At 35.2% G+C, this 14541-nt stretch overlaps 1 protein-coding gene across 4 annotated transcripts in view; it reads right to left on the bottom strand.

Moving 5' to 3' along the window:
* The window catches only part of Trpc1 (transient receptor potential cation channel subfamily C member 1), a 51488-nt gene that overhangs the window by 24863 nt on the left and 12084 nt on the right, over positions 1-14541 (bottom strand). For 2 of the 4 annotated variants that reach the window (XM_040739606.1, XM_040739608.1), the window contains 2 exons: positions 9800-9901; positions 4886-5088 (listed from right to left, as the gene is read on the bottom strand). In XM_040739606.1, coding sequence (XP_040595540.1) covers positions 4886-5088; positions 9800-9901 — 305 coding nt within the window. The remainder of the gene's footprint in view (positions 1-4885; positions 5089-9799; positions 9902-14541) is intronic. The other 2 variants (XM_040739607.1, XM_040739609.1) reach the window with 1 other exon arrangement.

Below are 14541 nucleotides of genomic sequence, written 5' to 3' on the forward strand. Positions count from 1 at the left end.
CATTTTAATTGTAGGAGAAATGTTCTGTCTATAATTCCTATCACCTAATGTTTTAGTTAGTCTGGAAAAATGTGAACACAAATACCTTAGGGATCTAATTTAAAACATATACTTCTCCTTTCTTAATTCTATTTTTATGTATAGTTTATATAATCAGATTAAGTTCATTGAAATGATAGGTAACTTGTGATCTTTTTTAAAAAACAAATGATATAAAAATCGTCTGTAATATAGTTAAAGTAAATATTTCTATTTCTGAACCCACATAATTTTAAAGGAAATGTACTAGCAAATAATACAATATGGACTGAATAATTACTGATTGTTTTCTCTCCCAGAGATTAAACTTCTTTAGCATTTTAAGTATATTTAACATATGACTCATTAATCCAGGTTACAATTTTTGAAAGATTTTTCAAATAGTTATGAGTGAAATTACTCAGTTATGTATAATTTCTAATTGAGAAAATTGAGAGAATCTCTTTTACTCTCTGTAATTTAATAAATATTACTATTTCAATACCAAAATAGGAAACAAAACTTCATCAGAATTCTTTATTTATAAACATTTAAGTATAATTCTTAGTTCACAAATTTGGGAGCTATAATACATGTTTCCTTTACATGTAAATTTAATACACATTTCTGGAAACCTGGAATGCCACAACCTTCCTCTACAGTCACCACATTTTAATGCATCTCATTCTTTCCTACAACTGGTTTTCCATTTGATGGCTGTCCACTGGATCTCCATTAATGAACATTTAAGTTGCTCCTTATTTACTTCTACCCTAAAAATGAAGCAACAAATACTCTTTAATTTTCACATCTTATACATAGCTCAAACTACTGGGCAAAAATAGCATACATATTGTGTATTCTGAAAGATTATAAAAATCCATAAAATAAGGAAAGTGAAATTTCCCCACGTCTCCATCATATCCACTATTAAGCACTATCATCTTAAACTTGGCCAACTTTAGACTGTACTAATCTGTATTTCTTTAGAAGCTTGATTCTTTCATTCCTAACATATGATTATACTTCTGTAAAATGTCCATTCATATTCTTTGATCCATTTTTCTGCTGATTATTCTCTAGACACAAGTGATTCAAATAGCTTTTCCAGTTGACTGTTTAACTTTTTACTTTCTTTTTAATCATTTTTTTTCTGGATAGAATTCAAAATTTACTGATATACTCTTTAACATAAGGTTAATGTGTTACTTACAAGCAAAATTAGTCTGTATTCATGGATATTCAGGAGGCTGGGGCAGGAGGATCTCTTGAACTCAAGATTAGCTTGGGTAACATAGCAAGATATCACCTAAAAAACAAAACAAAACAAACAACATCCAATTGTCTGCATGCCCTATTGTTTTTCAATACCCAGGTTGACCGTGAGCTCACAGTCCTTCTGACTCAACCTTTCAAGTAGCTCAGATTACAGGAATTATCAGGTTTATCTGTATCTTACATATTTCTGAAGAGGTAGCTGCCTGCACTATAGCTACCAAATATATGTAGACAACTTATCTTTGTGCTTTCATCAATATCTCTACATTGATTAATTTTATCAGATCATTATAGATGGCATGCAGGCACAAGTAGAGCTTCAATAAAGGTATACAACATAATGTAGGCAAATGATGCCAGAAACACTCCAAATTTGCTGTTCGATTTTGAATTAATTTTTAGCTATTTCACATCCACAGACCTTTTACTGTTGACAAGTTTCGTGACCCTCCCACTGAGTTTAGAAGCTACAGCTGCTCTGCCTCAATCCTTCCTATTTCCTATTCAATAAGGAGCTGTAGTTTTTTCAGGTTCAAGGTAGTAAACCTATAGCTTTGGGCTAGAAGAACCAAACAGTGGACTGGACAAAATGACCAATGGAAAACCAGCTTCTCAAAACTGAGATGGCAAGTCAAGATGAGGCCAACAGAGGACCAACCAGAAATGTCAAGAGATACTCTGGAAGTGAGAAGGCTGCAGATGAACTACTAGTGTTCCCACAAATCTCTAGCTGACTAGACAATTACACATATGTGGGTAACACTTAAGTTTGGAAAAAGAAAAGACCTTAAGAAGTTACCTAATGCAGGATCATGTGCAGGATCCATAAGCCACCAAATGTTTCCACTTAGATAAGTTTGCAAAACAGTGCCAACATGGATACAAAAATTAGACTGTTGTTTGTATGCACTGAAGAGTTGCAAATAGCATGGTGTTTTAGTTTGAAATGGTTAAACTCTAAAGTGACCAATGATAAACTTTATTAATACCTTGTATTGCTGTGAAGAGACACCATGCTTATAGCAACTTTTTTTTTTGAGACTAGGTTTCTCTGTAGCTTTGGACAGAGTTCAAACTAGTGCCCTGGAACTAGTTCTTATAGACCAGGTTGTTCTACAACTCACAGAGACTCACCTGCCTCTGCCTCCTGAGTGCTGAGATGAAAGGCATGTGCCACCACCGCCTGGTGACTACGGCAACTCTTATAAAGGAATGAATTTAATGGGGTAGCTTACAATTTCGGAGGTTCAGTCCACTATCACCATGGTGGGACATGGTGGGTCATGGTGATAATGCAGGCAGACATGGTTCTAGAAGTATCAGAGAGTCCTACATCTTGACATGCAGGCAACAGGAAGTGGTCTCAGACAGAGTGTAGCTTGAGCATAGGAGACCTCAAAGGCCACCTCCATAGTGACAATACCTACTCTAACAAGCCCACACCTTCTAATAGTGCCACTTTCTTTGGGGACCCTCTTTTTTTTCAAACTACCACATATCCTAACATCAGAATTTTACATTTTAAAAGGGTGAAACTTAGTTTGTTACTTTATACTTCGTTAGAAATGAATTATACTCTCCAATCCTTCCGAATTAAGGGAGAAGTTACTAGTAGAAAGAAATGTGAGAATCCTTTGCATAAATGTACATAAAACATAACACATTTGAAAACAATCCAGGGATCAGGAGAATGAGTAGACAAGTCATATAGTAAGAAAAAAACTAGTATCCTTCCTTATCCATGCTGATGCCTGAAACCATCAGGAGCAGCAAACACTACACTGATGCTCCTCAGCTTGTAAGGTTCAACTTACACCTATTTTTAAACTTTCCTACTTTGCAAGTGTGAAAGCTCTGTACATTCAATTAAAAACTGAACATCACAGTTTTTTTTTGTAATTAGTATTTCTAAAATACTTAACAGCTCTATTTTGCAGACAAGAAAATCAATGACCAGAGGTTGCTTAACAACTTGCCTCATTACATAGCATCTTTGGATATTATGTATAATAATACCTGAGACCAAGTAATTTTACTTTCTAAATATCTTCTGCTGGCCTCAAATTTATGATCCTCCTGCCTCAGCATGAAATGAAGTTATAGATCTCTTATATTGATCATATTTCAACACTGCTACAATGAGAATCAAAACCATATGTAAAGCACAGAAAAGGCTTATTCTGAAAAACTGACTTCTCAACCTGCTGACAACCACATTTGTAATAAAACTGCCCATGGGCTACTCTTGTTCAATCTATAGAAAGCAGGTACTTTCTTGATCTTAATATTTCAACTTGGGAGATGGAAAGAGATGATAAATAGCAAAAAAGTAAAATAAATATGATCTAAGAGGGAGAATAAGAGACATCAAGAGTTCAAATGTTTAGTGAGAAATTAAGGTTTGTGGGCTAGGAAAAGGGTTCAGTGGTTAAGAGCACTTGGTGCTATGCAGAGGACCTGGGTTCAGTTGCCAGCATCCACATGATGGAAAACAAGTATAACATGACCTGTGAAGCTTGAGTCCTGGAATGCTAATTGTGGGAAGGGGATAAAGAAAGGGCAAACTACACACACATATATACAGTAAAGCTGGGATCAGGTGGGGTTTTGCTATCTCTGGAACCTCTCAGCACATTTAATATGTATAGCACAGAGGGAGGGCTTAACTATTCTCAGTAGGAGATCTCTGTAGGCAGCTGTCTCAGGCTACAGATATCTAGGAGAAGGAAGATGAAGTAGCTAGACTTTGCACACTCATAAACTGTGGTGTGAATCTTTCATAAACACTCATACCTGGGCACTTGATGAGATATTTATCACCCCTCTTGAGTCTCACCTGGGTAAGTGTTTAACCACCCTGGAGGTCCTCAACATGGCTATACTGATGTCAACAATACACATTCACTCAGGACTTCACTCACTCAGGGCATTCTCTACTCCCTATACAAGTATCTGTAACTCTAGTTCCAGAAGATCTGGCCTTCACTGGAAACATGTGGTATACAGATACACATGCATGCAAAACACTCATACACATAAACTAAAAGTATTTAAATAAATGTTTTAAAGTTGTCTTCTACCAGGAATAGTGGTACACACCTACAATCCAATTACTCAAGAAGCAGAGAGGCAGAAGGATGACTACTTGAGGTCAGCTTTAAAGTCTACAAGGTGTAGCCAGTGCTACACAGCAAGACTCTGTCTCAAAAAGCTAACATGATGATGGTCATCATCATGATGGTGGTGGTGATAATGATGGTAGTTTTGTTTTCTTTATAAGGCAGCAAGTGGTACCCTTCTACTCCTGCTACCTGGAACTACTCTTGAACTAATAAGCTATGCTTCTAAAACGCCTTAGCAGAAAGAGTATAAGATAAACTTATCTTTCTATTTAGCATTTGATAAACATTTCTGAAAACTTCAGAATTAACCTCATGAGCAAAGGAGCCAGAAATCTAGCTTTCCTAAGGCACCCAAGCACATTTTTCAGAAGTTGCACTAAAAGAACAATTTTTTTTTTAAGTTAAGCATCATTGACAAGTACCTTGGTACATCATTCTTCCATTTATCAAAATCCTAATTTTCTAACCTGGAATGTCTGAGGCTGTCCTTTTTGTTTTTTGCAGAACACAGTGTGCATTCACAGCCAACTGCATGGGGCTTGGGCAAAGACACATCCTGCTTTAAAAGCATTGTAAGAATTTCATAGTTGTTACGATGAGCAGCTAAAATGACAGGCGCAACATCCATTGTTGTTGAATATTCAGGATTCTGAATTCGTTCCATAAGTTTCTGAAAAATATTCATACAAATGTCTAAAGGTTATTATCTATGACTTCAAAAATATACTTACCTAAAGGATAGAATAAAAATAATATTATATAAGGAAGCTTAGAATTATTTTAATAATACATTTTACTTTGGCTCATTTTTTTGAAACTTTAAAATTTCAATTCTAATTAACAAATGCTATATAACATAACAGATAGAATCTTTGATAGGCAACATTCTAAAACTACATACTTTTCCTAGTAAAGATGCAAGGATATCTACAGAAATAACTTAGGAAAAATTATTAATTTTTTAAAAATTTAATAGAAACATGCATGATAAGGAGAAAGAATAAGAATTTTAGGAAAAGAATAAAATGGAAAATAGAAATGTTAAAACAGTCGTAGTATAAATGCATGAGAAAAACTAAAATTTCTCCCTGTGTGGCCAGCCTTGTCCTACAAATAGCAACAAAGCCACTTCTTTATACAGTCTAATCCCTGCCTATTCTGAAACCCATCACAAATACCCAAGATCACTACAATCACAGGAATATTTTATGAGAACTGGTACTGTCAGTCATTTATCATCCCATTTAATGCCCACAGTGAACTACAAGGCTGGGTATAATTAGTAACCATGAAGAAACTGAGGCTCAGAGAAGTTAATGTGCCTGAACCATAATCAGCACAGGTGCCAATCATATCCAGGTCTGTGTTACTCAGGACCCTGAGCTCCTCCCATCACAAGGACCCTCAGGCCTACAATGTTATGAAATGAGAAAAAGAAACAAAACACAAAACATTATCAATTTAAGAACCAGGGTTAAATAAAAAGATTGGCTATTTTATAACTACTGCATATTCTTTCCAATGCTTCTCACTTTTTTGCAGAGGTTTCCCTGAGAGCTGTTTGATTCCAGGGTAAGCTCATCAAGTTCACATTTTGGTAACTTTTATTAACACTGTAAAAGTAGTGTACACTCATTATAAAATATCTGAAAAATACAGAAAAGCAGAAAGAAGAATAAAAATACCCATATTCCTTCTACTCAAAGAACATTTTACATTACAGTATTTATTTCTAGTTCTTTCTTTACTTCACCCCTTTTGAAGGACACATTTTACATAAACCCTAGTGTGCTAAGCACCAGTGATAAAAGCAACGGTTCTTGATAAAAGCAATAATTCTTAATACTTCAAAGATCAAAAAAAAAATCTCATTGCTCTAGAGCCCAGGATCTTCAAGGACAAAATCATGCACAGAATTTTGCATGCATTTAAGGAAACTCACAGAATCTGTGTTTAAGATACTCAGCAAAGTAAATGACATTACAGAAAATTACTATGAAAATAGCTTTTTACAAATTTAGGCCTGCCTCATTAGCATTGACCCTCCCCTAGGAGTAGTACAGGTCAAAAGGCCAGGAAAAATGTGACGTTCTTGCTACATAATGTCAATGTCTTTTCAACAGTTTATGGGGATAATATGGGGATGTATCCATTTCATACTGAAGTTTTAATCACAGCAAAGGGCACTGTCACTCTTAATATGAGCGAAAACTATGAAATTTTAATTTACTTTCTTTTAAATACTGGTAAGTTTTGATATTTTCTGATATGCTTCTCTTTTTTTATGAAGTTTGTGTACTTTTCAACTATTTATTGGAGATTTCATATTCATGAATTTATGTAAATTTGGTACTTTTCTCTCATAGTATTATTGATTGAAAAGAATTATGTTTACTCCCAGGCTTAAAGTTCTAACTGAAAAGTGACCCTGTGTTTCCTATGAAGCATTCATAGCTGGAAAACCAGTACTAGATACATGCAAGATTAAAGTTTATAATTTGACTGCTGATAGTAGAACCTGCACATTTTCAAATAAATAGCTCACATTTTAAAGTTAATAGCAAAAAAGACAATTCAAAGCAAAGGCTATAGAATAAGTTCACTAAAATATTAAAAGACAAATATATCCAAATATTTAATTGTGTCTGTCTAGGTAATTTTACAGGTGTTGTTAAGTGTTCAGAAAAAGACTGAATAAATAGCCTTCATTTGCTAGAGACAGAGCAGAAAGTGTTTTCTTCACTGACTAGCTGGGGACTGCCGAGGCTTTCAACTGCTGAAGACAATGGTGATGAAATACTTGCCACTGTCCTAATGGCACGCAGCACTCTACCTTGTTCCAAAGAAAGGAAATGTGTTCAAAGGCTAGAAGGTGGAACAGAGTATAAAAATACAGTAGTAACTGCAGGATAAATGGTAGAAATTGAGTGGGATTCTATTATCTTTGGTCCTTTAGTGAAAGAACCTCCTCTTAGCCCTTTTTACTGTATTTACTGGTTTCTTCCCAACATCTGAACTAACTGGTAGTCTAGGAAAGTCACACTTTTTTGTTGTTGTTGCTAGTTTTTAACCCCTCGCCCCCCTCTCTTTGTGTGTGTGTGTGTGTGTGTGTGTGTGTGTGTGTTGCTAAAGGCTGCATGGTAGACAAACACCTTACACTATTTATAACATCAGTCCCCCAAATCATAGGGTTTTTTTTAGTAGTCTAAATAAAAGTAAAACGAATTTAGTTCTTTAAAAATATTTTATTCTCATTACAGTCAGCTGATAATTCCTGCAGTTATTTAAACTGATTAACCAATCATTTTACTATACCCTCAACAATAAATATTAATTTTTTAAATTCCATGTACAAAAATATCTCATTATCAGTAACTATCTTCCTACTGAGAGAACCAATAAAACACTTTTTTAAAAACCTCAATTAGGTCAATCAATAAGAAATGACTACTATAAAGTAACATTTGGTTATATCTATATATCTCTTTTCTGTGTGTATTTTTAAGGATTTTAAAAACATTTATTTATTTTACGTGTATGAGTACTTCACATGCATATATGTCTGGACACAATATCCATGCAGTGCCCAGAGGACAGATGAAGGTGATGGATCCCCTAGAACTGAGTTGTAGAAGGTTGTGAGCTACCATGTGGGTGCTGGGAACAGAACCCAGGTCCTCTGGCAAGTGGTCTAAACCACTGAGCCATGTCTCCAGTCCTTTTTCTACGCATTCTTTTAACCTTCAGTCAATGGTATGTATGGTTAAGTATGTTCACTTATATCATTTAATATTTCTTATTCCTGAAACGTAATTTGAGAATATTATCTTTAGCTGGGGTGTGGCTCACAGCTATAACCCAAGCACTTTAATGGTAGGGATAGGAGGCTTAGGAGGTTGAGGTCATCCTTAGTTATATAGGGAGTTCAGGGAAGTTTGGGATACATTAAAGCCTGCTTCAAAAAATTTCAAAGTCATTTGAATTACTGCCTTATATTCCAAGGTTTATATACACAATTATTTATATTTCCTGTCTTATCTTTTAGAATGTTTTTCCTTTTCTTTCTTTTTTTCCTCTTAAACTAGGAATGTAATCAAGGAAGGGCATGTTAGATAAGTGCTCTACCACTGACATACTTTTTGGACATTTAGGATATGTCAGTGTTTCAAACTACTACACATAAAATATAAGTCAATGGTTTGCCCGTTTCCTTCTCAGATTTCTAGGGGAGAACGCATTAGTCTGAAGAACACAAGTATCTTTCTTGTTTATGATAGACCTTGCCAAAGTATTTTCCAAAACACCTGTTTTGCAATAGTACACAGCTGTGGCCATTGTTTTTCTTAATTTGGTAATCAATAAGCAAAATTCAGTATCTTACTTGCTTAGCAATTAAGATTTAAATTTTATGCTTTATTTTCTGAAAGTTTCTAAATGTTCTTTTCTAATAGATTTTGGTGCTTTCCATCATTTTTTTCTATTACTACTACTACTGCTACTACTACTACTACTAATAATAATGATAATATCTATCTATCTATTTATTTATTTATTGAGACAGGGCTTACTGTGTAGTTCTAGGTTGCCTGGAAACTTGCCATGTAAATCAGCCTGGCCTCAAACACACAGAGATTCTCCAGACTCAGCCTCCCAAGTGCTGTCATTAAAGGTGTGTGCCACCAGGTCCAGCTCTACTATTAAGAGATACTCAGAGGAAGCCTGTTTCCCAGGTACCCACAGCTCTACGCTTGTCTGATGTCTGAAACTGAGACATCACTTCTGTAACAATCAGAATGTGTGTACTGCAGTTCTTGCGCACAACTTTTAAGCTGAAACAGTTCTCCAATGCCAGCCAGCTACATACATATCTACATGTCTTCTGTTTTTATGGTTTCATCACTTGCATTTCTTTTTTTTTTTTTTTTTTTTGGTTTTTCAAGACAGGGTTTCTCTATGGCTTTGGAGGCTGTCCTGGAACTAGCTCTTGTAGACCAGGCTGGCCTCGAACTCACAGAGATCCGCCTGCCTCTGCCTCCCGAGTGCTGGGATTAAAGGCGTGAGCCACCAACGCCCGGCCATCACTTGCATTTCTTAAATCTATCTAGAAACTAACCTGTATTTCAACATTACCTGAGCAGTATCATATCAAAAATACTGGTTCACACTGACAAAATATGGAAATATTAGCTAATTTTAAAAAGGTTTTCAGAAAGCAAAATTAATTATTATTGTCTCTACTTCAAACTAATATTTTCCAAAGCAAAAATATCAATATTTTTAAAAACAAAATAAATTGGGGAAGGGGAAGAAAAGATGGCAATGGGGCAGGAGATCCACTTTGGCTTAAAAATCCAAATTAATAAATATGTAAGAGTACTGACTACTATAGTTGGTCTTGATGCTCGTTTTGGTCGATGATTAAGTAGTATATCAACAGCTCCCACTACTTCAGAGTCGATTGCCACCAAAAGTGCATCTGCGGACTTTAAAAAAATAAAAGTTACAATGAAAATGGAAGATAAAAATGTAAATGATTTTTACTAATTCATGGTTATTTTAAAGTTCTTCACACTGTATTATATACAGTAATATTGGATTTTAAAATTTTAATATTGTCCACGTAGTACATCTGCTTGCCAAAATCAGTAGTACTTCTATGTACCACAACATAAACATTTCTGTTCTGGTTTCAATGAACAACCTGGTAAAATAATGACTATTTCATAGAAGGGATTCTATATGTAATAGTGCTGATCCATGCAATGTTTAAAGCTAAAAAGTAAAAACACAAAACCTTCAAGATGTTTTCTCTTGAACCATGGACCAAAAATTTCTTAGTGTTCCAAAGTTATTAAAGAAATTACCAGGAACTATTAAGTAAAGGACTATGTTTGATATAACATCATCAGTGTAATTCTGAGAAGAAGGAAGAATGGAAAAATATACAAAAGCAAGCCCTCTTCAAAACCTACATGGCTGATAGAAATGGTAGTTTGATGTTGGTACCAGCACTCTTGTCAAACATAAATCACAAAGAACCCAGTTGCCAAAGTTGGTAGAGTCAGGAAGGAATTTACAGTTCCAGTGCCAACTACTGTAGAGATCTACTTCTGACCAGAGGTGAACTAACAGACCTAGGGCTCAGGGGCTCTATGCTTCTCTATGACAAAACCTATGTGCTACTGGCAACCACGACGCCAAGTTTTAGTTTCTTTGCTTTTTTTTTTTTTTAGAAAAACCATAATAATGTAGTAATGAGTAATGATTTAATCTAAGAAAATGCCATGATTATTTTCAAGCTGTATAACTTACATTTAACTTACATAACCTTTACTATTTCAAATGTCAATGTTCTTGCCCCAGGAATGAAAGTAAAACAGATCTGTAGTATTACTTGTAGCTGCACAGAATAAAGCTTTTACTTTCCTTTTGTGAATATCAAAAATAAGACTAAAAATAGCAGATTTTAGTGGGATATTCAACAACCTAAAGAAAGGACTAGAATTCTTACTAAGCCTAGGTATTTTATCTAGAGTTTTAATTTTAATCAATAACGCTAACTATAGTAATGCCACTGCTCTCAAACACCGTAAAATTCCAATAATCTAAAACATAGCCATAAGTTTATTTACAACTCAAAACAATAACAACGCCTTAAAAAAAACCCAAGTCACAGAGCAACACCATGAGCATTGTTTCCCAGAAGAGACAGGCCTAAGCACATTGACTTAAGATTTGCCCATAATTTAAGGGCAGTGACTTTCCCAAGCATTCCTTAGATTTTTAATGAATAAAAGAAGATCTGGAGTAAAACCAACAAAAATGGGGAAAAGAAGAAAAAAACTAAAAGTTGACCATAGAAAGAATAAAATACCAGTTGAACAAAAGTCACTGTCAGAACATAGCAGTCTGCAGACTTTAATGCAAGGACAAATTTTTAATAGTTTGGGACCTCATAAAGCCAAGTAAAATGATTACATTCTCAAGAACTCCAACTAACGATGGTAAAGTTAAATTATATTCAGACACACTACTCAGTAAAGGATAAAGATATATGTTAATATTCAATGCTTAAAAGGATAAGCTTCAGCTGTGAAAAGTATTTAATTAGAAACATAATTAAAGAGTGGCCATTGACTCATTCTATACAAATAGTATGTTATTTAATAAATAAATGGCAGTTCTGAAGGAAAATATCGTATTTAAAAAAATAAACTTATTTGAGATAGTCTTAAAACCAGACTGGTCTTGAACTTGTGTTCCTTTTGCCTCAGCCTCCAAAGCTATGTGCCACTACACCCAGTTTAAGTATTCTTAAATACTTGCAAGTATACAAAATATCCTCACTCATCTTTATTTCCCAATTTCTAAGTAATCTGACCATCCCCACTAAAACATATTCAGCACATACACTTACTATATATTTGAAGTCACTTCCTTCTCACCTCAGAACTTGTCCAGCAACTCCTGAATCTTCTATACTTGGCAAGAAGATACTTATATTTCCTTTCTAGACCTAATTTCCACTTATAGTATATATTAATACTCGGGAATATTCTAGAATAACTTGGTCTTTCATCCAAAGGAGTACTAGTCCCACTTCCTATGACATTAAATGCTTCTCTTTTTGTTAATTTAACTTGATCTTATCTTCCTATTGTCACTAAATGTTTTCTTTTTATGTCACTGTTAAAATTCTCAAATTCAGGTACATCATGTTCCCTAAATCTTTCAGTACCACACTTTCAAAACCCAATGACCTTTCCTCTCTCCTCTTGTGTCTTTATTTCTAGCAAGAAATTAAAATTTCCTTTTTGGCTTTCACACCACCCTTCTAACTGACAAATTGTAAATAATTCATTTGATCTTTTAAAATGTAACTCTTTCCTTCCAGTGACCTTTATTAAATGTAAAAACTCCATAAGAGTGAATCTGTGCTAGCTCTATGCTATATGATTTCTGCCTCTGTGAAGATATATAGAGCCATCTTCCCGCTTATAATGCCTAGATTACCTTGGTCATTGTCAGATAACCCCCAAATATATAAAGCTAAACCCCAGAAATTGTATTCCTTTACATCAAGCCTACCCTCTCCTCCAAACTTACTAGTTTTCTCTCCTCTCCCCTAGTTGTATTTAATATTGATAAAACCCTAGGATTCCTCAATTCCCTTTCTTGACAGCTTTTGTATCTGTACCCCTTCCTCATATCCCTCACACACAGAGCCTCAGGCATACAAGGCAAGGGTTTTACCAGAAGCTATGCCCCAGGTCCTCCCCTCTCCTCACAGCCACTGTCACTTTTACAGCCAGTCTTTCAGGTCAGACCTTAATATTCATACCCGAATTAATACAAAACTGCTAGAGCCTTCCTTTCTTTCCCAGTCTTGCCTAAACTTGATCACTATATTCATCTATTTAAAATACCACAAGACACATACCATACTTTTTCTGTCAAAATGGCATTGAATGATACCTCACTATCTATTATATAAAACACAAATTCTCAGCCTCCCATTTAAGGCCTTTTTCCTCAGTTTGTTTACTTATTTTTCCTGAGAAATTCCATTATATTACAAGCCGAGTATTTTATTCTAACAGCTGTAAATTCACTGTCTCAAGAAACACATTTCATATATCCACTTACATTCTTCCCTGCATGCCCTGTCCCTTAACTGTTTCTAAGTTCTTGAGTAGAGATGGGTAACAGGAAGAACATGGACTGCAGAGCCAGATCCCATTTACAAAATAAATCAGACAAGTTACTTAATCTTTCTGAAGATCAGGAAGTCAAATCCACCGGCACAATGTAGCACAATATAAATGTTAAAGATGTTGATATTCCTTTTTATTTTTAAATTTTATGTGTATGAATGTTTTGTCTGTACTGCGCATCACATGTGTGTGTTGTGCCTGCAAAGGCCAGAAAGGGGTGTTGGATCCCCTGGAACTAGAGTTGCAAACAGATAGCTGTGAGTCACCATGTGGGTGTCAGTAATTGAACCAGGGTCCTGCAAGAGCAACAGGGGTTCCTAACCACTGAGCTATCTCTCCAGCCCAGTATTAATATTCCAAGGCTGAGCTTACTAGACACTCTTCCAGTGAAATCTTTCTTAAAAAATTTAAGAGAAAGTGGTGGTGCTTTTAATTCTAGCACTTGGGAGGCAGAGGCAGGAGGATCTCTGAGTTCAAGGCCAGCCTGGTCTATAGAGTAAGTTCCAGGACAGTCAAGGCTACACAGAGAAACCATATCTCAATACAAACAAACAAAAAGATACATTTTTAATTAAAGGATAGCAATATATGCGTGTGAATGCAGGTGTCTGTGGAGGTCAAAAGCACCAGTGCCTCCTGAAGCTGGAATTATGAATTATTTGATGTAGGTACTAAGAACAGAACTGGGGACTTCTGCAAAAGAAGCAAGTGCTCTGAACCATTTAACCATCTCTCCAACTTCAAAACATTAAAAAAAAGTTCCTTCCACCTCCTCAGTGCTTGGGATCAAATACTGAGATTCACACATGCTAGGCAGAAACCTAATTTTCTTGATAGTTCCAAACCATAATGATCTTATTTTTTATATTGCTAAACTATTTATGCTGATTTACAAAAAGTCTAACTATATAAAACAGGGCCTCTCACAAGCAGCTCTATTAACATTTTGGGTCACATATTGTTTTGGTGTTGTTGTAGTACCTTTTCTGTGTAATGTAGGATGTTTAGTAACAACTATAACATCTGCCCACTAGATACCAACAGTAATCTGCCCACCAACTGTGAGACGAAAACATCTCCAGATACTGCCAAATATCCCTTGGTGCAGACAAAATTGTTTGAGAACCAGTGATATAAGTCAAGATAAAACAAGAAGCACTTTGCAATTGTAAAGCAATATACAAGCATCAAGCATTGTTATCACTCAGCACTTGTCAAATACAGCCTTGTATTTAAATTCCTTTGTAATCCATACATGTTTTAGCTGTCTCAATTCATTTGATATTCACTAGTGTATTTTCCTTACTCATTTCCACCGTCACACCCAGATAAAGGTCTTTGATATTTGTTGATTGACAGAATGAGACACTGGTAACTTGGACAGAATACAGAGCTGGAAAAAGATTAAA

Source organism: Mesocricetus auratus, unplaced genomic scaffold, assembly GCF_017639785.1.
Source record: "Mesocricetus auratus isolate SY011 unplaced genomic scaffold, BCM_Maur_2.0 Super-Scaffold_100691, whole genome shotgun sequence".
In the NCBI taxonomy this organism is placed as follows: domain Eukaryota; kingdom Metazoa; phylum Chordata; class Mammalia; order Rodentia; family Cricetidae; genus Mesocricetus; species Mesocricetus auratus.